This window comes from Phyllostomus hastatus, unplaced genomic scaffold (genome assembly GCF_019186645.2).
Source record: "Phyllostomus hastatus isolate PE091 unplaced genomic scaffold, TTU_PhHast_1.1 phas_contig_98, whole genome shotgun sequence".
Classification (NCBI taxonomy): domain Eukaryota; kingdom Metazoa; phylum Chordata; class Mammalia; order Chiroptera; family Phyllostomidae; genus Phyllostomus; species Phyllostomus hastatus.
In genome coordinates this window covers 6,285,942-6,306,734 of record NW_025333999.1, presented here as the reverse complement: position 1 = coordinate 6,306,734, position 20,793 = coordinate 6,285,942, and the positions used below count along the sequence as shown (strand labels likewise).

At 54.9% G+C, this 20,793-nt stretch overlaps 1 protein-coding gene across 18 annotated transcripts in view; it reads right to left on the bottom strand.

Moving 5' to 3' along the window:
* The window catches only part of MAST3 (microtubule associated serine/threonine kinase 3), a 34,141-nt gene extending 17,670 nt beyond the window's left edge, over positions 1-16,471 (bottom strand). The window contains exons 1-8 of one of the 18 annotated variants that reach the window (XM_045852888.1): positions 16,385-16,462; positions 11,967-11,998; positions 9,446-9,535; positions 1,591-1,679; positions 1,438-1,510; positions 1,248-1,268; positions 661-739; positions 71-231 (exon numbers count right to left, since the gene is read on the bottom strand). In XM_045852888.1, coding sequence (XP_045708844.1) covers positions 71-231; positions 661-739; positions 1,248-1,268; positions 1,438-1,510; positions 1,591-1,679; positions 9,446-9,535; positions 11,967-11,998; positions 16,385-16,423 — 584 coding nt within the window. In that variant the 5' untranslated portion in view covers positions 16,424-16,462. Of the gene's footprint in view, positions 1-70; positions 232-660; positions 740-996; positions 1,149-1,247; positions 1,269-1,437; positions 1,511-1,590; positions 1,680-4,269; positions 4,477-9,445; positions 9,536-9,819; positions 9,972-11,425; positions 11,474-11,966; positions 11,999-16,384 lie in introns of those variants that run through there. The other 17 variants (XM_045852889.1, XM_045852899.1, XM_045852890.1 and 14 more) reach the window with 17 other exon arrangements.
* Between the last annotated feature and the right edge of the window lie 4,322 nt (positions 16,472-20,793).

Here is a 20,793-nt window from a genome sequence, read left to right as displayed (position 1 = left end):
GGTCCATATGCCAGCCCAAGGAGGTACTAGGGCAGGGGCTAGCGGGCAAGGCCCAGCAGTCAAGGCCCACCTGAGGCTGCGGGAGCGGGGTCGAAGGTGGGGTGAGCGGTGGCCACCCTCTTCGTCAGCCACACTCTCTGAGCTTCGGAAATGCTTCGACAGGAAATGCAGTTCGTCTGGCGTTGGTTGGAAAGGAAGCTGGTGGAGTCGCTCCCGGGAGGATGAGCTCGACTGGCAGGAGGGTGTATGAGGGCCATGGTTGGTGGTCAGCACCACAGCCAGGACCCCAGCACTGGCTGTCAAGACCCAGGCTGCCAGCTGATCATCAGATGGTAATATGCTCCTGCCTGGCTCCTCAATGCCCCAGTTCTGATGCCCCCTCCTCCAGGAAGCTGTCTCTGCCTGTTCCCTTGGTAGCCCCAAGATCCCCTCCAGCCAGGCCTTGACCCCTCAGGCTAGGGATATCCGTATATTCCAGACTCAGCGCTCCTGGGGCTAAAGCTGTGTCCTCGCAGGGACCTCCACATCGCCCAGAATGCAGCACTTTGGCAGAAGCTAGGAGTTTGCAAACTGCACAACTGACCCCTGGGAAAAACCAACGAGATGTCCCCCTCCAACCCTGCACCCACCCGTCTGCCCGCCAAGGGGGGCTGCAGGTACCGAGACGGTGGAGCTGGGTGTGTTGGTTCCATAGCCAGAAGACGGGAGGGATGCCAGGGACCATCTTCTGCCATCAGCCCTGGGGAGGAGAGTCAGAACTGGAAGGAAGGCATGGCCCGTGCGGTTTGTGGGGGCCAGGGGTGAACACTGTGGCTGCCAGATTCTGGCCCCGTTGGAAGGGGCACTCTATAAGGCTGAGAACAATGATTCAGGGTGGGCAAGTCCACTACGAGTCTCTTCTTCATCCTTCAGACACCTCCTCTGGAAGTCCTCCCTGACTCCAGCCGCCAGTGAGTTCCTGCCCCCGCCCTCAAAGCTATCACCTCTGAGTTGTACCTGCTGGGGTGCATTCTGGCCACCACCACGAGCCTGAGGACTCCCCAAGGGCCAGAGTCCAGCCCCTCAGCACAGGGCATGGCAGACAGCAGGTACTCAGCAGATGCTGAATGAGTAAGTGACATTTGAATGCCTGGCACACAACAGGTCCTCCACCAGCTCTTGTTAAGTGAATGAATTACTTTCAGTGAATTAATGATTCCTAGACCTGGTGGTGTCCTCTCTTCCCCCCAAGGGCTCGTTGAAATTACCTGTCTGTGCGAGACATGTGGCTGCAGAAGGCCGAGGCAGGGGCAGAAACCAGAGGGAGGGACCACAGCAGGGCAGGGGACAGGGGATGGGAAAAGGCCAATGAGGAGGCAGGTCCAGCGGGTGCGTGCGCTCTGCCTGTCCCTTCACCAGTCATAAGGACAGCATCCCCCAAAGCCAGGGACTACTCACCTCCGGGCAAAGGGGAAGCTGGCAGCTGACACAGCTGAGAAGTTCCGGGGACTATCCAGGGGGCTGTTGCCTGCTGAGCAGGAGGCCAGGGGAAACTGAGTCATCAGGGGTGAAGACAGGACACAGTGCCCGCCCGCTTACTCCCATGCTCACCAGTTGGGACTGACAGAGGTGACAGGGGCCGGGAAAGTGTTGGTGAGGGTGTTCCTACCACGAGGCTCTTACGGTTCCCGCTGCGGCAGCTGTAGGGGCGGGTGGGGATAAGGTTAGGCGTTAACCCAGGGCTGCAGCTCACTCGAGGCCGGCTTTGGGGCAGGGCAGGAGCTGGGCACAATCGCTCCCACTCTGGCTCTGGCTGGACTCCCCTATGGCCCTCACTTAGCCCAGATTTCCAGGCCCAGCTTAAGTCATATTTGACAAGTATTACTATTATTAAATCTGTTATTGCTGTTATCATCAGCGGTGGCATGAAGTGCTTCAGGCCTCCTGGTGGTCACTGCGCGTGGCCAGGAGCCCCTGGCCTGCCTTCTTGGGCTTTGGCGTTCACACTCCCACCCCTGCACCTTTCCCATGCCTGGTGTGAGCTTTGGAGAATAAGCAGAGGGCGGGAAGGACCCTGGAGCCTGCAGGTGGGTTAAATCAGTCCCCCATTCCATTCTGTGCACCCTTTCCCAGGGCACTGGCCAATCTCTTGACAATATGCCTCCCCAAGAACCCCCCAAAATGCCAGGCTGACCTTTAAAAACCTTAAAGTCAGGATATTGCACAGCTGGGCCCTATCTCTTGTTCTGTCAAACTGTTGCCCACACATTTCTTTCCATCTCGGCTCCTTCTGGCCACCAGCCCCTACCCAGGCTGAGACTACCTGTGCCCTGGCTCCAGCACCCACCCTGGCAGAGGGAAGTTGGGAGAGACATCGCCCCCCCCAGCCCTCCCAGAGCAGTCGCCCAGCAACAGCCCTGCTTGCTGTGGAGTGCATCAGCCCACACACCCAGCAGCCAACGCAGCTCAGCCGCAGTGCTGCACAGGGAGGGAGGCGAAACCTTGGGCTTCATGGGGCCAGGAGCAGTGTCCCAGGCAGAAGGCACAACGCAGGCCAAGGTGGGGAGGCATGGTCAGCCACCGACCCAGGCAACAAGACAGGCATGGGGCGGGGGGCAGGCGGTGTTTAGATCCAGCCTGCTCAAGGCTGCCCCTCTGAGACTCAGTTTCCCCATTGGTATATCTTGCAAGTGCTGGGAACCTTTTTTTTTTTTTTAGAGAGAGGGAGAAACATTTATGTGTGAGAAAGAAACAGATTGGTTGCCTTCTGTAGCATCCCAATTGAGGACCAAACCCACAGCCCAGGCATGTGCCCTGACTGGGAATCCGGTTTGTGGGACAATGCCCAAGCAACCGAGCCACACCAGCCAGTGCAGTGGTGGGAAAATGTGATAAAACCAGTACCCATGGCTCAGCTTTGGTGGCAGGTACACGTACTGCCATCTTTTCCCTGACAAGACTTGTGGGACCTGGTGCACTGCCATGTCCCCCCAGCTAATTAAGTCACCATTTGTCAATCCCAATAAGCTAGGAGGTGGGAGAGACCACATGCACCCATTTCCCAGCCCAGGGAAACTGAGGCCACAGATGTCAACAGCCACAGGGATTGTCCTCTAATCTGAGGTACAGAAGCAAAAGTGAAACCCCACAGGTTCCTGCAAAACTTCCTGCCTACCCCCTACACACACACACACACACACACACACACACACACGCACATGCATGCGCACAGGCATGCACCAGTCCCACATCCTCTCTCCGCCCTTCACCTGGTTCCTTACTCCCACTTCCACCTTCATCATCTGTCACTGCCAACAGCATTTTGGAAAAACACTTGGGGGCCCCACCTCTTGCTCTCAGGCAGGGCATTCTTGAAAACGGCCTAATAGGAGGTGTCAAAGGGGAAGTGGGCACCATCTGTTCACTTTCTGAGCATCTGTGGAGTGCCGGCTATCTGTTGAGCCCTCCCTGGAGGAGGCCCAGGACCCTGAGAAGCAGCTTAGCACCAGCCATGTGGTTCAACAGAATACAGCAGAAAACAGGGATCTGAGACCAGTTTGCAGCACCCAGTCCCCGAGGTGCCCATAAACGCTGTGTGGCTCCCCAGGTTCTGGGAGAAGGGTCTAAGCCCTTGGACTTGGCATTCAAGGTTCCACTGCCCAGCCTCGGCCTGTGCTCCCCTTTGGGAATGCCCCTTCCTGGTGCAGGTGAGACACACAAGCACAGAGAGGTAAAGCACAGAAGCACAGAACTGCCTGAGGTCACAGAGCCTGGCAGTGGCTGAGCTGGCATTTGAATCTAGGTCCCACAGAGTCCACAGGCCTCGCTTAGTATCTCTGCTTTTCAGAAGGGGAAACTGATACTCCAAGAGAGGCCAGGAGTTGCTCCAGGTTAAACCCAGCTATTGGCGCTCCTGACACTACCACATGCACCCCAGCCGCTCGCAGCACATATCTGTGAACCAGCATTTCCAGCCAGGGCCCCAGGAAAGATCAGCGTCAGTTTTTCCAAGAAACTCCTCCCCAGGTCAACCTGGGCCTAGAGCCTGGGTTCGAATTCTGCCTCAGTCTCAACTCTGCTGCCTCATCCACCCCAACTGCGACCCTGACAGAAAAACACCCCAGTGTGGGCACCGAGGGACATCGACAGGGTGTCTGGGACCCAAGCGGATACCTCGATCCCGAAGCGTCCTCTTACGTCCCCCTACCACCGCAAACAGAGGCCCTCGCCACACCCTGGAGACACACTCCTGGCCACTAGTGTCTACTCCGTCGGCGCCGTGACCCGTACCTCTTGGAGCGCTGCAGCAGTGCGCCCTTGGCCAGGCGGCTCCTGTGGCCGGGAGCTGCCACGGCCGTCCAGTAGCTGGGGTCGGACATGCTGCTCCTTCCCTTTGTGCCTCCCGAGGCCCTGGAGGCGCGGAGGCTCAGCCGGCAGCGGCCGGGGGTGAACCTCCGCAGCGGGATCGACCCCGGGAGCCCGGTAACGCTGGGCGGGGCGCGGCGGGGTGGGGGTGGGGGGGACCGCGGGGCTAGGGTAAGGTGGCGAAGAGGAAGAGCGCGCAGGGGGGCCCCGCCCTGCGGGGCTTGTCAGGGGCGGGGGAGCGAAGCGGAAGCCTTGCCAGCAGCTCCGCGTGCTGCCGAGTGGGCGGAGTGTTGCGAGGGCCGCGGGCGGAGGGGTGGGGTGTTGCCTGGGCCTCGGATGGAAGGTCCAGGCGTTGCCAGGATGACAGTGGTGGCGGGGACCTGGCGTTGGCGGCAGCTGGAGGTTGGGCCTAGGAACTTGGCTCCTTTCCCTCAAAATGTAAATCTGATCGCGGACCCCTTTCACTCTCTCTAGTGGCCCTAACCCCTCCTGCTAAGTGCGACCCTCAAGGCCCATCCCTTGGCCTGGCTGGACTCATGCTGTCATGCCTGCTGGCTCCACATTTTGGAATGCCCTTCCTGTCCAGCTTTGTCTTCCTCAGGCTCCTTGGGGTCCCAGCATCTCCCAGTACTGGACTGACACAGAGGGCATGTTCAGCAAACTAAGTCAGGGTGTATGACACACTCTGCTAGTCCATATGACAGAAAAGGCCATCAACCTGGCTACCTCAGGAATCAGGTGCCCGATTTAATTTTGCAAGTCTCAGTCTTTTCAACTGTAAAATGGGAGGGAACCGGGGCTGATGAGAAGATTACAGGAATTGTATGTAAATGCAGTATCAGGCTAAATTCCAGGCCTCTGTCTCGCTAGTCTACACATACCACTCTTCGAATGGAAGGGGATCGCAGGCACGGAAAGCGACTGGCACTGGGCTGGGGGTTCAGCGCACCGTATTCACCATGGAAGGAGAAATGTCTCATACAGTAGACAATAAATGAATGCTTCCTCCTTTCATAACAGCCTCAGGAAGTCAGGGGCAGCATCCTGAGGGCGGTCCCTTTGCAGGCCACACAGCACCTTGGTACCTGGACCACAACTGATGTGGAGCCCAGACTCATATCTGAGGAGGGGAGACTGGGGTATGGAGTGGGTGCTGCTGCCCACTGTGTAGCCCTAACCTGCCTATCTCTCTTGCCACCAGTTTTGCTTCTCAAGTCTCTCTCAGGCTCCCCACCCTGTCCCCTCATATCTAGTGTCACCCTCAGGTGGCCCATCCTGTGACCCAGACACCTGCTGTGTGTCTCCCCAGAAGTGCTCTCCAGGTCTGCCAGGCCAGGGCTGAAACACTCATATCTGGCCATTCATTCACCCAATGAACGCTGATTGAACACCTACTATGTGCCTGTCCCTGTGCCAAACCCTGGGGACCCAGTGAGAACAAAGTCACAAATAATCCCTGCCCTCAGGGACCCCCAGTCTGGTGCAGGAGGCAGAGAACAAATGGAAAATGATTAAATGAACACATTAATTTCAGTCAGAGGTGGAGGGGAAAAAAGGACAGGTGTAACACTGGCAAAGGACAGGTGTGACACTGCAGCCAGCTGAGTCAGGAAGAAGAAAGAGAGGTGCCAGTCGTGGAGAAAGAGTGCCCCAAGCAGAGAGCACAGTTCATGCAAAGGTCTTGAGGCAGGGCTGAGGGGAACATGCCAGCAGGGCTGAACGTGTAGGTACTGTGAGCTCCTGGGAAAGTACAATTTTACTGTAAGAGCCATGGGGAGCCAGGGAGGACATGTGAGCAGGGGAATGGTGTGTTCTAGACTACGTTTGTAACCCTGCCCATGTCTGCTATTGGGAAGAGGAGCCATTGGGGGCAAGAATGGAGGTGGCAGGAGGCTACTGAAGGGCTGTGACAGGGCCTGGGAGGGGAACATTGAGGCCTGGACTAGGGTGGGGCTATCGAGACAAGTAGGTGGATTCTGGACTTCATTTGAGGCCAAGGGACAGGCCTTGCAGAGGGGCCGGATGTGGAGATGAAGATGGGAAGGGTCACCGATGGCCCTTAGGCATCCAGCCACTTGTATAAGGGGAACTCAAGCGGCCCCAGGTCTAGGGACCCAGGTAGAAATGAAGCCACAGTCTCGTATCACCATATGATGATGGGCTGTGCCCACAAACTCCCCCAACATGTGCTGGGAACACTTCTGCACACAGTTAAGAAAGCAGCTGTCCCTCATCCTCAGCTGTGGCCGCACCCTGCACCGCCTCCGTGCCCCCATCACACCCACTGCACCAGTGTTCCCAGTAGGCGCTTCTTCCATGTCCATCTGGCCTCGGTTTCTTCCTCTGCAGAACGAGGGGCTGCAGCCGACAATGAAGAGGGTCTGTGGCCATGGCAAAGCCTCCTGTGGGAGATTGGCTGAGCCACTGACCTTTGGCACCAGCCCAGTGCCCACCAAATCACGTCCCTCCTCTGCTCGCACCGCCTCCATGGCTTCTCACTGCTGTCACAGCAAAACTCCACTCCTGAGTGAATCCCTCTGCCAGAGCTCTGACCCTGACCCTGTCCTCGACTGGGGCTCTGCCTCTCTGCTTGTACTAAAGATTGTGTAAATGGATGAGCCCCTGGTGGATGTGCAGATCCCCCTACCCCTCACTGGTCTGACCACCCGAGCCCTTCCCACCTGCCCATGAGATGTCCACACCCTTCCCAGCCCCATACCCTGTGCAGCTGCCAGTACCCTGGGTAGAAAATCCAAATTCTTTCCATCCTGGCATTCAGGGCCCCAGAAGGAACACTCCTCTGATAATGCCATTCCTGCCTGGAACAGCCTGTGTCACCCCTTGTCTGTGAGGGTCCAGCTCGGGACCTTCTTCAACCCCTCTTATCACCACCACCGGCAGTGCCCTCCCAGATACCTCCCTTTTGTCCACGCCACAAGCATTAACTGAGCACCTGGTGTGTACCTGGCTTGCCCTGAAAGTATAGGATGATTAGGACAGATCAAAGTCTGGCCCTCAAGGTTTCTCCCAGACTTCTGGGAGCCCTAGACAGCTGGGGCTCCCAGAAAAATACCCCAACTGTCACACAAGAAAACGTGAAACTCACACCCATGATGAGGTCTGGATGAGAAAAATGGATGGGTATAATGAATGTAACCAGGACTTGAGCACCATTAAATAAGGGGTGTTCAAGGAAGGCTGCCTTTTCTGTGGGCTTGATGGAGACTTGAAAAAATGAAAGGAGGACCTGGAGAAAAAGAAGCTCTGGGCAGAACGGACAACTGCAAAGGCCCTGAGGCTACACTAGCTCACATTCTGGCAATCCAGGAAGCTGCTTGGCTAGAGCAAGGTGGGTGACGAGGCGACGAACAGGGAGGAGTCAAGGGGGTCGGACTGGCCAGCCCCACCCTGTGGGAGGCTGATGGGACAAATGTGGGCTTATTCCCAGGATGTTTGCAATAGCACAGGCAAGGACCCATTTCCTTGCCTGACCCAAAGCGATAAGGCTCTGCTGCCCCCTGGTGGCGAGTGAAGCCACCCAGTGACCTCAGCTAAAGCCCCAAACTGCCTCCATTTCCTCCTGGTAAAACTGGCTCAGCTGCTCTCAACAGGTTCCGGGGATCTCCTGGGGTTGAGGCCAAGGACTCAGAGTCATTTCTGGCCTGACACTGTCTCCCAGGTGACTCTGGACATCATATTTGAGATCCCATGCCTCTGAAGTCTCGAGTGTCCTCCTTTGCTAAGTAGGGGCTACAGCAGTCCCTGTCTCCCACTGGGCAACCAGACTGGTCCAGGCCCACCATCTCTTACCCAGATGTTGCCCTAGCCATCTCCCTGCCTCTGCCATCTCCATTCCTGTCCTCTGTTCCAGCAGACCCTTTCCTCCCCTTATGGCAGCAACAGAAGAAGCTTTATAAAATTTCAGTTCTGCCCCAGGACCTTTGCACATTCAATTCCCTCTGCCTGTTGTCTCTCTTCCCATAGTTCTACCCACATCTCAGCTCAAACGTAATCTCCCCTGAGAGGTCCTTGTCTAAATGTATTATTTCGTCCATTCATTTGTTCATTGCCCACTTTCTGACAGTTCCATGAACGAGGGACTACGTTCATTGTTCACAACTATATCCTTAGCACCTGGCACACAGTAGGTGCCTAAGAAGTGCCCAAATGAAATGACTGAATGAAGGTATTTGCTATTGCCTGGTACCCAATATAGCTTCCAAATTGTTCTCTTCTTCCCATTAAAGGCCCGTGGGAAAAGCCTCAGCAGCTCATTCACATTAAGGTGCAAAGGACTGATGGGCCACCAAATTCTAAACACCACTGAGCCTCACACCTGTTGCCTCCCTGAAGTGGTGCCTGAGCTGTGCGAGGGGCCCAGGATGACCCTGGTTTTCTGTCTCGTATGGGGGCAAGACCCTGAGCCCCACCAGTCACAGAGGATGGCTCACACCCTCAACAGACTCTGATGACCAAGCCGGCCCTGATGCTTGGCCCCCTGACATACTGAACCAGGAGAACTGGTGTCTCCTCTCTGAGCCTCAGTTTCCTCAGCTGGGAAATGGGGTCAGGAAGGGGGCCTCACTCCCAGGGTTGCAGAGGGAACAGGAGTTCCCCTTGACTGATGCTCAGTCAAGCTGGTTCTTTTCTGCCTACACCTTTTCACCTGGTTAAGCTTGAGTGTGTGTGTGTGTGTGTGTGTGTGTGTGTGTGTGTGCTCAGAGGGAGGAACTTTCTGGCCAGCTGACTGGGGAGGATCCCTGAGGTCACAGCCTGGGAGCCAGGCCGATTCACAGGGAGGGTTCTGAGTGCTGTGAACCCAGCATCTGTCTCAGGACCTTGGGCAACAGCTCAAGGTCTGGTCTTGCCCTGGCCACCTGTCGGACAGGGGGCATGCAGGCTATGGCTGAAAATGGAATTTCCCCATAAGGACCCTATTGTGAGTTACAGCCCATTTTATGTAGGGGTAAACTGAGGCTCAGAGAAGTGAGGCCAGCAGCCCACAGTGCCTTGGGGAGACAGCTGGGTCTGGGCAGTTTCTAGCAAGACTTTGGGGTGTACCAGGGCATGTCTGAGCCTCGCCCTGCTCGCTGACACTTACCTCCAGGGGTGCAGGCCCAGGGAAGGGCTGCAAGGGCTGCAGGGGCTGCTGGGGCTCAGCAAGGACGGGCTCTGGCTACTCGGAGATAGACTGCAAAGAAAGAGGCCAGGGACGGTGAACCTGGCAGCGGCCCCTTCGTGTAGCCTAATCCAAAGACAGGACTAGGGCTCGGTTCTCCAGGAGAAGGGAGAAGGGGCCCAAGGCCCAGGATTCTGGGTCTTCTACAGGCCTCGAGGACGGAGCCAGACAGATGACCCAGGAAAGCTCCCTGGAGGCAGCGGTGCGACTCTGGACGACTTAAACGGAGACGCAGGGGAAGGGTGGCTGTCAGCCTGCCCCCCGCCCCGCCCCTTTCCCCTTCCCCAGACACTCACTCGAGGGTCAGCGCCGGGATGTGTAGCTTGTCCCTGCGTGACTTCATGGTGAGGCCGGGGCCGCGTCTATACGGCTGGATACCAACCCTCCCTTTGTGAATCCCAAACCCCGCTTGTGGTTCAATCCGACAGGGACAGACACGGACGGACGTGGGGACAGCACACCAAGCAGACGCAGCAAGGGGCTGGGCCGCTGGGGGCCCGGGGGGCGGGCTCTCTCCGCCTCGGGGCGGGGCTCGGAGCCCGGCACCTGCGCGCAGGCCCAGCAAGGCAGCAGGAGCGCTTAAGGGTGCGGGTTGGAGTGTCGGGTGTCACTCCCTCGTGGGGAGGGACAGAGGGGGGAGGGAGGGACTGCCAGGTCCCAGGTCCGCGGACTGAACCAAGGGAAAGGAAGGCCTTCACTCCTTCCCCGCCTGCATCATTTCTCCGTAGCCTGGCCCCGCTCCTTCTCTGACTCCTCCGCCCTGCTCCCTAGGGGTCTTCAGGACCCATGATTGGAGTAGGCCCCGCCCCTATTCTCCATCCCAGACGTTGGCGACCTCTGGCGGCGGGTCTCAGCCTCTGTGCACACACCCAAGGACCCTGCCACGCCTCCAGGCCTGTGCTCTGTGGGATCCCTCTGCCTGGAACGTCGGCCCTTCATTCAGATCCGACTTTGGCCCCACCCGCCCCTCCTCCGCGAAGCCGTCCCTTCACGACTACGCGGGGTGCCCCAAATCCCACCCTCCCTCATGCCCAGCCAGGACTCCAAAGGACGGGTGTCCAAAGGACGGGTGTTGTCTGTGTCTGGCTCTGGCTCCCTTGAATCCCGGGGTGGACCCAGGCTGGCACACCACAGGTGGCAGAGACTAGGCAGCCCTCAGGAAGTCTTTGTTCCAGTCCTGTCCCATGGCTCGGGACTTTGCCCTCTGTGGTTTGGACTGATTCACTGTCCACCACCCCACCTGGGCAAAGGCCGGGGACAGTGCCTGCTACTGGGGCAATGTCCAAGCCCCAGCCTCTACTGAGGCTTTCAGGCTCCTCCCTACCAGCTGCAGCATTCCCAGTCCAAGGAGAGCACATGGTCAGGGACTGAGGGCCACTCTGTCCCCATCTCCACCACCAGATTTCAAACTCTCATCCCACCCCCAGCACCTTCTCTTTCTTCTCTTCCTGCTTCTCCCCTGAGCTCACTCACTCCAGCTACCCCAGTCTCCCAGCTGTTCTTCCCATGCCAAGCTGGTCTGCACCTCAGGACCTTTGCCCATGCTGTTCCCTCTGCCTGAAATGCTGCTCCCCTTAGACTTTTCCCCCGGCCTCTTCCTCGTGTTTCAGATTTAGGCTCAAATGTCACTTCCTCCAGGAGGCCCCACATCTTCAGGGCTAAAGCCTGTTTCATTTCTCTTCTTCATAACACACCATCACTCTCCCCAAGAGAGTGTGAGCTCCATGGGCAGGGCCCAGCCGTGACTAGTCCCTGTGTCCCCTGTGCCTGGAACACAGCCTGGCACACAGTAGATGCTCAAAAAAAAGAGTTTGTTGAGTAATTTCACTGGGGGATAAGACAGTTGTACCTTCAACTTGGTTGAACACAGCCCCCAGAGAGGGAGTGTCAGCACTCACGCACCTCCAGACCATCGGCATGAGGTAAACCCCACCTCTCCAGAGCTGTGTTTGCTCCATCTGTTAACCAGCCAAGGCACTGAGCAAAACATTCCTTGAACCTTTGGGGATCCAAAAATGACAACCTATAGAAATGCTTATGTGACCCTGAAGGATACAATTTTCTACCCATGTTCCCTGAAAGAAAGTGAGCTCCCCATCAAAGGAGGCAAGTGAGCGACTTCCAGGATGTTAGGTCGGAATTCTTGAGTCTGGACTCTGGATGCCAGAGAAGTTTGCCCCTCTGAGCCGGGTGCCCTTGAGCCAGTGACACAACCCCTTTGCACCTCCGTTTCCTCATTTGCAAACGAGCCTGTGGTGAGGCCAACAAGTGAGGCCAAGTGAGGCCCTGGTGAAGCCCTTTGCAAACAGGAGGGATAGGGTCAAGGCGAGAAGCTTTGCTGTAGTCATTAAATAAATGCACGACTCAGAGGTTGCTGTTGAAAAATCTCTGTGCCCAGGACCACGGAGCCCCCACCTAGCCCACCAGCCCCAGGTGAACTCACCCACGACCACGGCGAGGCAGGCTCAGCTCCTTCTGAAAGAAGATGAAAACAGCGGTCATTTCCAGGGAGACACGCTCTTCTCATCCCTGGCCCCCCACTCATCTCACCCAACAGCAGGCCCCATGTTCACTTTGCCCCAGCGATGCCTTCTTTCTGCTTGCCCCACACGGTGGGCTCAGCGGTGCCTCGGCATTTCCACGCCTGCTGTGTCCTCTGCCAGGCCCACCCCCCTCCCCTCTAGTGCTAGTTAATTGCAGCTCATCCCTCAGGTCTCAGATCAAGTATCCCTTCCTCCTGGACTCCTAATCTACCTCTCTGCCCAGGTCATACCTTGCCTGCATTAAAAATAACTTCATTATTTAAAATAACAAATCAGTTATATTTATAAAGAAGTATGCCGACAGTATGAACACTCTGTCGAAGGACGAGAGGTCCAAGGAAAGAGAGGTTCCTGGGTCTGCCTCACCCTGCCCCTCCCAGATCTGAAAGTCATTCCTTCTGCACCACAGAGCCTATCGGGGTGGGTCCCGGGCACTGATGAAGAGCGGGTCACCGGCCCATCCCCCTACTGAAGACCTGTTTAGAGCCCAGCGAGCTGACCCGCCCAACCCCGAGCGCTCTCACCACAGGCAGGGCAAAAAGAGGCCTGCACTTGGGGTCTACTCTGAACCCAGAGTCCCCTCTCAAACATGGCTCACCCAGGAGAGTTTTTAAATTCTCAAAGGGCCATGTAGCACAAGTTGAGAATCTAGGCACACTCGGACCTGGGTCCGGATCTATGATCTGTTCTCTCCTGGATGTGTGGACCTTGACTGAGTAACTGTACTCCCCATGTTTAAGTTCTCTCATCTCGGGTTTGGAGATAACATCAGGAAGGTTCCTTGGGTGGATCAGCCATTATTTTTATTACCGTTGTTGTGTGTTGTTGCACTCAGCACGGGCCTCTGTGAACCATCCCCGTAAACTTTACATTTAGTGAGCCACCTACTGCATATCAGGAGCAGGGTCCATTTTTTACAGTCCGGGAAACTTAGACGCTGGGGGAAGCCAGTTGTCCATGCTTCTTAGTGGAGAGCAGGCAGACAATACAGGTTTCTTAAGCAGCACCCCCTGCCCCCCTAGACACACCAGGGGTGGTGGTGTCCAGGATACATGACTATTTTTACCTAGGTGGGCTCCTGCCTGCCCACGTCCAGAGCAGGGCATTCACTGTGGCAACCAGTGACTTCATCAGCCCCCGCAGCTGATTGGAGGGGGTTGGAAGGGGCCAGGTGCTGGACAACCATGCTGGAGCAGTTGGCAGGGTCTCCAGGCAAAGGAAGAGGAGGGTCCATGGGGGTATTGTGTCACCCAGCTACTTTGAGCTAAGAAAACCAAGATGTTCAAGGTAGGGGGAGGCCAATCTGCCACCCTGAGGTTTCTGTCTGCTTAAATACCTCTGGGGACGGGGAGCTCACTACCATACAGGGCAAGAGATCATAGACCCAGGAGCCACCACCACCACCACCACCACTAGGGTCTCCTTCTGCCTTTCCCATTGTAATGGGAGCTTATGCTGGCTCCCCCATCTCCGAATTCCTACTAAGCAGAGAAACGGAGGAGCTGGGGTCTGAACCAGGGGCACTGGCTGCACCCTTCCCAATCCCACCCATTTCCTTCCTAAGCCCCTGACAGCCCTGGGTTCCCAGTCCAGCTACCCCCATTGGGGCTGTGTGACCCTCTCTAAGCCTTTCACCCCTCTGTGCCTTAGTTTCCTCATTTGGAAACTGGCCCAAGTTATATAAGGTCCTGAGAGGAATCAAGGAGCAAGCTAGGGATGGCTTCTATAACTTGGAGCCAAGACAGTAGTTCTGTAAGGTTAATAATAACCACCAATTTAACCATAAATATAAATTTGCTTACAAAATACAAAACGATGTAAAGTGGCAGAGAGAGGTGAGGGAAGATGGGCAGCCTCCCACCCCCACGGCTGGGCCTACATGGAGCTCTCCCTGCACCGCTCCCAAGCCTTGGTTCCCTGCATCTTCTGCTTCCACCCTCAGGCCCCCGTTTGCCGGCTGTTCCCCACTCCTGGCGTGACTCCCGCCTCAGGGGGAGTAGGAGGTGCTGATGATCCCCCGGAACTGTCCTTTAAAGATAATATTCACAGCATCTTCTGTGCTTGGCTGGTTTGGCCGTGCTTCCTCCCCTCCAGAAGCCTCAGTTGTACCCTGAGGAGCCTCCAGTCTGGAGGAGACAGAGCAGAGCACAGACACCCCCATACTGGGGGCATTAGAAGGGACCCAGAGGGAAAGTACAGGCTGGAGGGGGCTGTCAGGCTGGGCCAGCAGGCCGGTGGGAAACAGTAGGGTGGAGGTGTGACTCTGCAAGGTGGGCACCAATCCCCATGGGAAGTTTTCAACTGGAGACAAGTGGGAGAGATGTGCGCAGGGGCCACATCACACAAGTGCATGGGCTTTCTGGAGGAGGAGAATAAGTGGAACTGGGCCATAAGGAGGCAGGAGGACCTTCCACAGAACCTCCCCAGCAGCAACTGAGGCAAAGTCCAGACACAGGCTCTAGGCACTTTCTCCGTTCCCAAGGCTCTGTTTGGAGATCTGGTGCTTTAAAATTCTCCTTCCAAGTGGGAGATGATGAAAAAATAGTAGTAGTCATGGAAGTAATAACAGCTCACGTTAACTGGCTCCTATAAATGCTACACAGAAGTCTGAGCTTAACCCAGACCAGGAAGGACCAGTCTCTACTTCTTCCCCTGACCCACATTCAGCACAAACTGGTGGCCTGCAAGCTGGTGGTCCATGGGCAAGTGTGGGGTTGGTTGGAGGGGAAGCAGGATGTGCCTGGATTTAAATCCCTATTCTCTCACCTACTCGCTATGACACCTGGACAGTGGGTACACTTCTCTGAGCCTCGGTTTCCTGTTTTGTAACACGGGACTCATCAGGGAACGGTGCTTCCTCCCCATGGAGCGGGCCCCCACTTGTGACGTTAGCAGCGCCCCCACTCGCCTACCCGGAGGCAGTTTCTCTATTTTAGGAGGCTGCGGGTGGGGCTCCAGTCTAACTGGGGCTTCAGGCGGGGCCTGTCCCTTCACAACATCCCATTGCTCACCAGTCCGTCCCCACCCCCTCCTCTACACCCAGAGGCCCCACTCCTGCCTCTGGCCTCGGCTCCTCTCCTTCTGCCCTCACCCCTACCATGCTCTCGGTGGTTGGGGGGAGAGGGTCTCTGCCCTGCAGCTCTCCCCCCTTCACCTTTGACAGAGTTCAGTTTTGCAGCAGCCTGGGTCCCAGACCTGCCTTCCCCCTCCTTCACTAGCCTCGGTGCCCCCCACCTCAGTCCTTTCTAGGTTCTAGCTGCCTTCAGCCTCTTCTGTTTCCCCGAACACCCTGCCTGCCACCTGCTGCTGCCTCTTCTGCCCCAAGGCCACCAGCAACACTTGGTCAGTTGCCCTTTCCTGGTGTGCCTGAGCATCCCACATTGCAGCTGACCACTCTGCAGGGTCACTGCTGCTTTGGCCTTTGTCTTTCCCACCAGGCTGGGAGGTCCAGGAGAAGGGTTCCAGAGGATGGGAAACATCCTGCTGCATCTTCAGAGCCAGGCATACAGCAAACACTCAATAAATATTGGGCCAATGACGAAGCCCTGCAACCTCGTGGCTTCAGTAAGGGTGTGATCTAAGACCCAGAGGAAAATGGCAAGATCCTCTCAATTCCCAGAGAGGTTGCGACCGTGGTCACAGGGCCCCTGCATGGGTTCGAACATAGGTCTCTGCTCAGCCTCCTGAACACCAGACCAGGTAAAAAAAAAGGGGGTCCCTTATGGCACATGGGGAAACTGAGGCCCCAAGAAGCAAGGGTGCTTCCGGCTGTCCACCTCCCTCATAGCCAAGGAGCAGTGGCTTGTGTCTGAGAGAGCTGGTTAAAGACTTGGGTTAAATCCCTGCGGGATGACCTCAACCTAGTGACTTTCTCAGATACAGTGACAAATGAGCGCCTGGACAGCCCTAACCTTCCTGGCTTGTTTTAGGGGTGAGCTGAAGCAGGGGCGCAGTGGCAAGTTTTAATACCCATTAATTAATATTAGTGTATCACTCTAATGGGATTAATACAAGGATGAACATATGGTGAGCGCTCAAGACCTGCTGTTGTTCATATTATTAGAGCAGCTGGGGAGAAGGCAAATCTCTTATCCCCTTTAAAGCTCTCAGGCTAACATCTGCAGCCTCAGTTTCCCCATGTGTCAAAGGAGGCATACCCCTTTCCCGCCAGGTGAGTACTTTGAGAAGTGGTTGGGCAAGAGGGAGAAATCGGAGCGCGCCCCTCCCTCTCCCTCAGTTTCCCCTGGCTCGCCTAAGCCCCGCCCCCGTCCTTAGGCCAGGTCCACTCGGCCTCGCCCCGCCCGCTCAGGGGCCTCACCTGGAGCCCGCGGCGCCGCAGGAGGCTCGGCTCGTCCATTGTCGGTCATCTAGTCCGCGCTGTCAGCTCGCCCCCCTCGCTCTGCCGGAGCCTGAGAGGCCCCGCCATTGGCTAAGCCGGTCAGCTGGTGCGGCCTGGCCCCGCCCCTCTCCGGAGCCCTCTTGGAAGGCCCTGCCCCCGTTGGGAGAGCCTGCCCCGCCCTTCCAGGCCCCGCCCCACCTCGAACCTAGAGGTAAACATCAATGACTCCCCCTAGAAGAGAGGGAGTAGTATCATTCCCATTTTGCAGTTGAGGGAACTGAGGCTGGAAGAGGTTAATCTATGTGACCAGGGCACAAGGCTGGTAGGGTGATGTGAGTGAGGCACTGACCTTCGTGCAAGTTTTTTTTATCCTCACCCGAGGACGTTTTTTTCATTGCTTTGAGAGAGGGAAACGGAGACAGGGAGACAGGGAGACAGGGAGAAAGAGAAACATTGTTATGAGGGAGAAATATCCATTTGTTGCCTTATGGTCCGCGCCCCAACTGTGGATGGAACTGGAAATCTGGGTATGGGCCCTGACCAGGAATTTAACCAGCGACCCTTGGGTCTATGGGATGATACTCCAACCAACTGAGCCACACCAGCTAGGTCTTGTGGTGCAGAATTTAAGCACCCCCAACTCAATAACCAAGATAAATAATATTTTAAAAAATATTTTATTCATTCATTTTTGGGAAGAGGGGAAGAAGAGGAGAAAGAGAGGATGAGAAATATCAATGTGTGGTTGCCTCTGGTGTGCTGCCTGCTGGGGACCTGGCCCACAACCCAGGCATGTGTCCTGACTGGGAATCGAACTGGTGACCCGTTGGTTTACAATCCATGCTCCATCCACTGAGTTAACACCAGCCAGGGCAAGATAAATAATATTTTAACACAAAATTTAAAAAAAACAAAACTAATACAAGAATGCATGATCTATTAAACATCAACATTTTAAATAAAGACAGGACCGAACTCTGCCTCTGCACTACACTGCTTCACCTGCCTCACCCTAGCCCTGGCCTCAGTGCCGATACACTCTCATTTACAAGAACAGGCAGCCACTGTAGTTGCCAGTTTGGTTTTTGGGGATGGCTGCCTTTGCCCAGTGCCAAGCTGCGTGTCTGGCTAAGTTCCTCATGAGGACCACCTCCTACTGGTACCTGATAATATTTGTTCAGACCCACTTTGCAGAAGGAAAACTGAGGCTGGGAAAAGCCCAAAGTCCCAAGATAGCACCCATGTTCTTTCATGTACTGATATTCCCTCTGTCTCTGCCGCTGCAGGTTCCCCTGACTGTCCCCCTCTGGGACCTGGACAATAGAGTATGTCGTTAGGCTGGAGGGGAGTCATTCACCCTGTGAGGTTCTGTAGGGCTCACCAAGTTAGGGTGGCCAGATCGAGCACATAAAAATCCAGGACTCCCAGGCAAGACTTGTTCTTCTCATACACATTTTTAAATTGACGTATAATTCACATACCATAAAATTTTCCTTTTAAAGTGTACAGTTTGGTGATTTTTAGCATATCGCCGAGTCGTGCAACCATCACCACTATCTAGTTCCAGAAGATTTTTGTCTCGTCACCACCAAAAAAACCTTGCACCCACAAGCAGTCACTCCCCATCCCGTCCCCCCGCCCCGGGCAGCCACCAGTCTGCTTCCAGTCTCTATGGATTCCCCTGTTCTGGACATCTTATGTCAATGGGATCACACAATGTGTGGCCTTTGTGTCTGGCTTCTTTTATTTGGCATAATGTTCTGAAAATTCATCTGCATTGTAGCAAATGCCAGTACTTCTTTAAAAAAGATTTTATGTATTTTTAGAGGAAGGGGAAGGGAGAAAGAGAGGGAGAGAAACATCAACATGTGGTTGCCTTCCTCTTGCTCCCTACTGGGGCACTGGGCCGCAGTCCAGGCATGTGCCCTGACTGGGAATCGAACCAGCGACCCTTTGGTTCTCAGGCTGGCACTCAATCCACTGAGCCACACCAGCCAGGGCAACTTCATTCCTTTTTAATGTCAAGTAATATTCTTTTACAAATGTAACACTTCTTGTTTATCCATTCATCCGTTAGTGGACATTTGGGTTGTTTCCACTTTTGGGCTGCTGTGACTGGTGCTGCTGTGCGCGACCATGCACAAGTTGCTGTGAGGACATTGCTGTCAGTTCTCTTGGGTGTGTATCTAAGAGTGAATTCCTGGGTCATATGGTAACTCTATGTTTTAACTTTCTCAAAAACTACCAGACTGTTTTCCAAAGCAATCACTATTATGGGCTGAACTGTGTTTCCCCCAAAATTCATATGTTGACATCCTCACCCCCAGGTCTTCAGAGTGTGACTGTCTTAGAAGATGGTACCTTTAAAGAGGAGATTAAAGTAAAATGAGGTCATGCGGGTGTAGGCGTATCCTAACGCAGTATGACTGGTGTCGTTATACGAAGAGATTAGGACACAGGCACAGAAGGATAACCATGTGGAGACACAGGGAAAAGGCGGCCGTCAACAAGTCGGGGAGAGCGCCTCCAGAAGAAACCAAACCTCCCAACACCTCGATCTTGAATTTCCAGCCCCCAGAACTGTTAGGAATAAGTGTCTGTTGTTGAAGCTACTCAATCTGCGAAACTTTGTTATGTCAGCCCTAGCAAACTAATACAGCCCAACAGTTAAAATTAATTTTAGATAAACAATGAATAATTTTTCAGTATATGTCCCATGCAATACTTGGAACACAGTTATGCTGAAAAGTTATGTGTTGTTTACCTGAAATTCTAATTTAACCGGCGTCCTGTGTTTTATCTGGCTACCCCACACTAAATGGACTTCAGGTTGTGGCTTGCATATCCCAGGTGATGGGAAGCTCATGCCCTATAATGGCCAACTGTTCTGTCTCTGGCTAGTTCTAACTAAAAGTTCTCTACGCCAGGCTGGGGTGGACATGTGACCTAGAGTCTTTATTCACCTCAGCCACTGTGATTGGTATAACGTGGGCATGTGACTCAAGCTCAGCCAGTCATAGTCTTCCTTGGGACTTAGGCTAGAACCGTGGGGAAAAGAGCGATTCTGCTTACTAGAGGTGGAAGGCTGGGCAAATGGGGAGCTGTTGGATGGGGAGCCACCAGGGAGGTCTCAAGTGCCCCTGCTTTATCTGGGGAGGTCTACCCAGAGCCCCTTCCAAAGTGACTCCTTCAGTGTCCAACAGGAAGCGGTTATTGACTGACTGACTGAACGAATGCAATTTTTTTAGGGTGAACACCTGTGCATCCTTCAAATCCACTTTAAATTCTCTTTGAGAAGCATCAGAGAACATTTTGAAGGAATATATATATATATATTTTTTTTTTTGTGAATTTCTACAGATCCATCAAAACCCTCCTCAGATGTCTCCATAAGGGGCATCAGGAAATATGATTGTTGAATGAATGAAAAAATTTTTCTTGGTAACCTTCTACATATTCTTTAAAACACCCTCAAATGACCATCTGCAGGCATCAGAAAGTCCTGGTTGTGTGAAAAACGTTCTTACTGGTGAATGATGCCTATTAATGTGTTGATTAAATAAACTGATAGATTTTCTCCTTGCAAATTTCTGCTCATCCTTCAACGTCCTCCTCAGATGCCCCTCAGGGGTGTAAAGGGTCTCTCGACCACTCGGAGGTAAGAAGCTCAGCCCTCCCCAGAATGAAGGTTACTTTCCAGGGGAAGAAAGCGGAAGCCAAGGGGGTGGGGAAATTTTGTGGTTCCTCCTGACAAGATTTCTGATTTCCGGGGATGGGTGACTGTAGCCAGATCCTTCCTGACTGCCCCTCCCCCCAGTTTGTGGGGCAGCCCTGGGGGCCTATCTTAGCTGTGTTTCTGGGGCACCTGGGAGGAGCCAATAAGGGTCCCTCAAGGCTTCCTGGCAAGACAAGGGAGGGTGTGTGTGTGCAGGTGCGTGTGTGCGTGTGTGTGCAAAGGCTTAGAAGGTGGGCTGTGGTGAACCTCAGGGCGAGCCTTGGCCTGCGACCTCAGTAAGGGTAGAAACACAACCTCATGTGTTGCTAGAGTCTTGCTCACACACCCTCCGTGGCTCCCCAGCTCCCTTGGGAGACAGCCTAGCCATTTAGTCCGTCATTCCAGGCCCTGGCCCCCCTCACCACCTTCATCTTGCCCATGGAGACCTAGATTTGCCATGTTTGTCTGGTGTCCCCAAAGCATGTCCCCGCGGCACCTTTCCCTCTGCTGTGCCCTCTGTTGGGGACACCCTGTGAATATAAAAGACAAGACCCCCCCTTCTCTGGGCAGCCCTTCCTGCTGCCCTTTGGAACACTCCCAGACTCTGCCCTTCCCAGCCCCGAGGAGCTGGGGCACCCTATGTCCAGCTCTCCCCCGCCCCACCTCTTTCTCC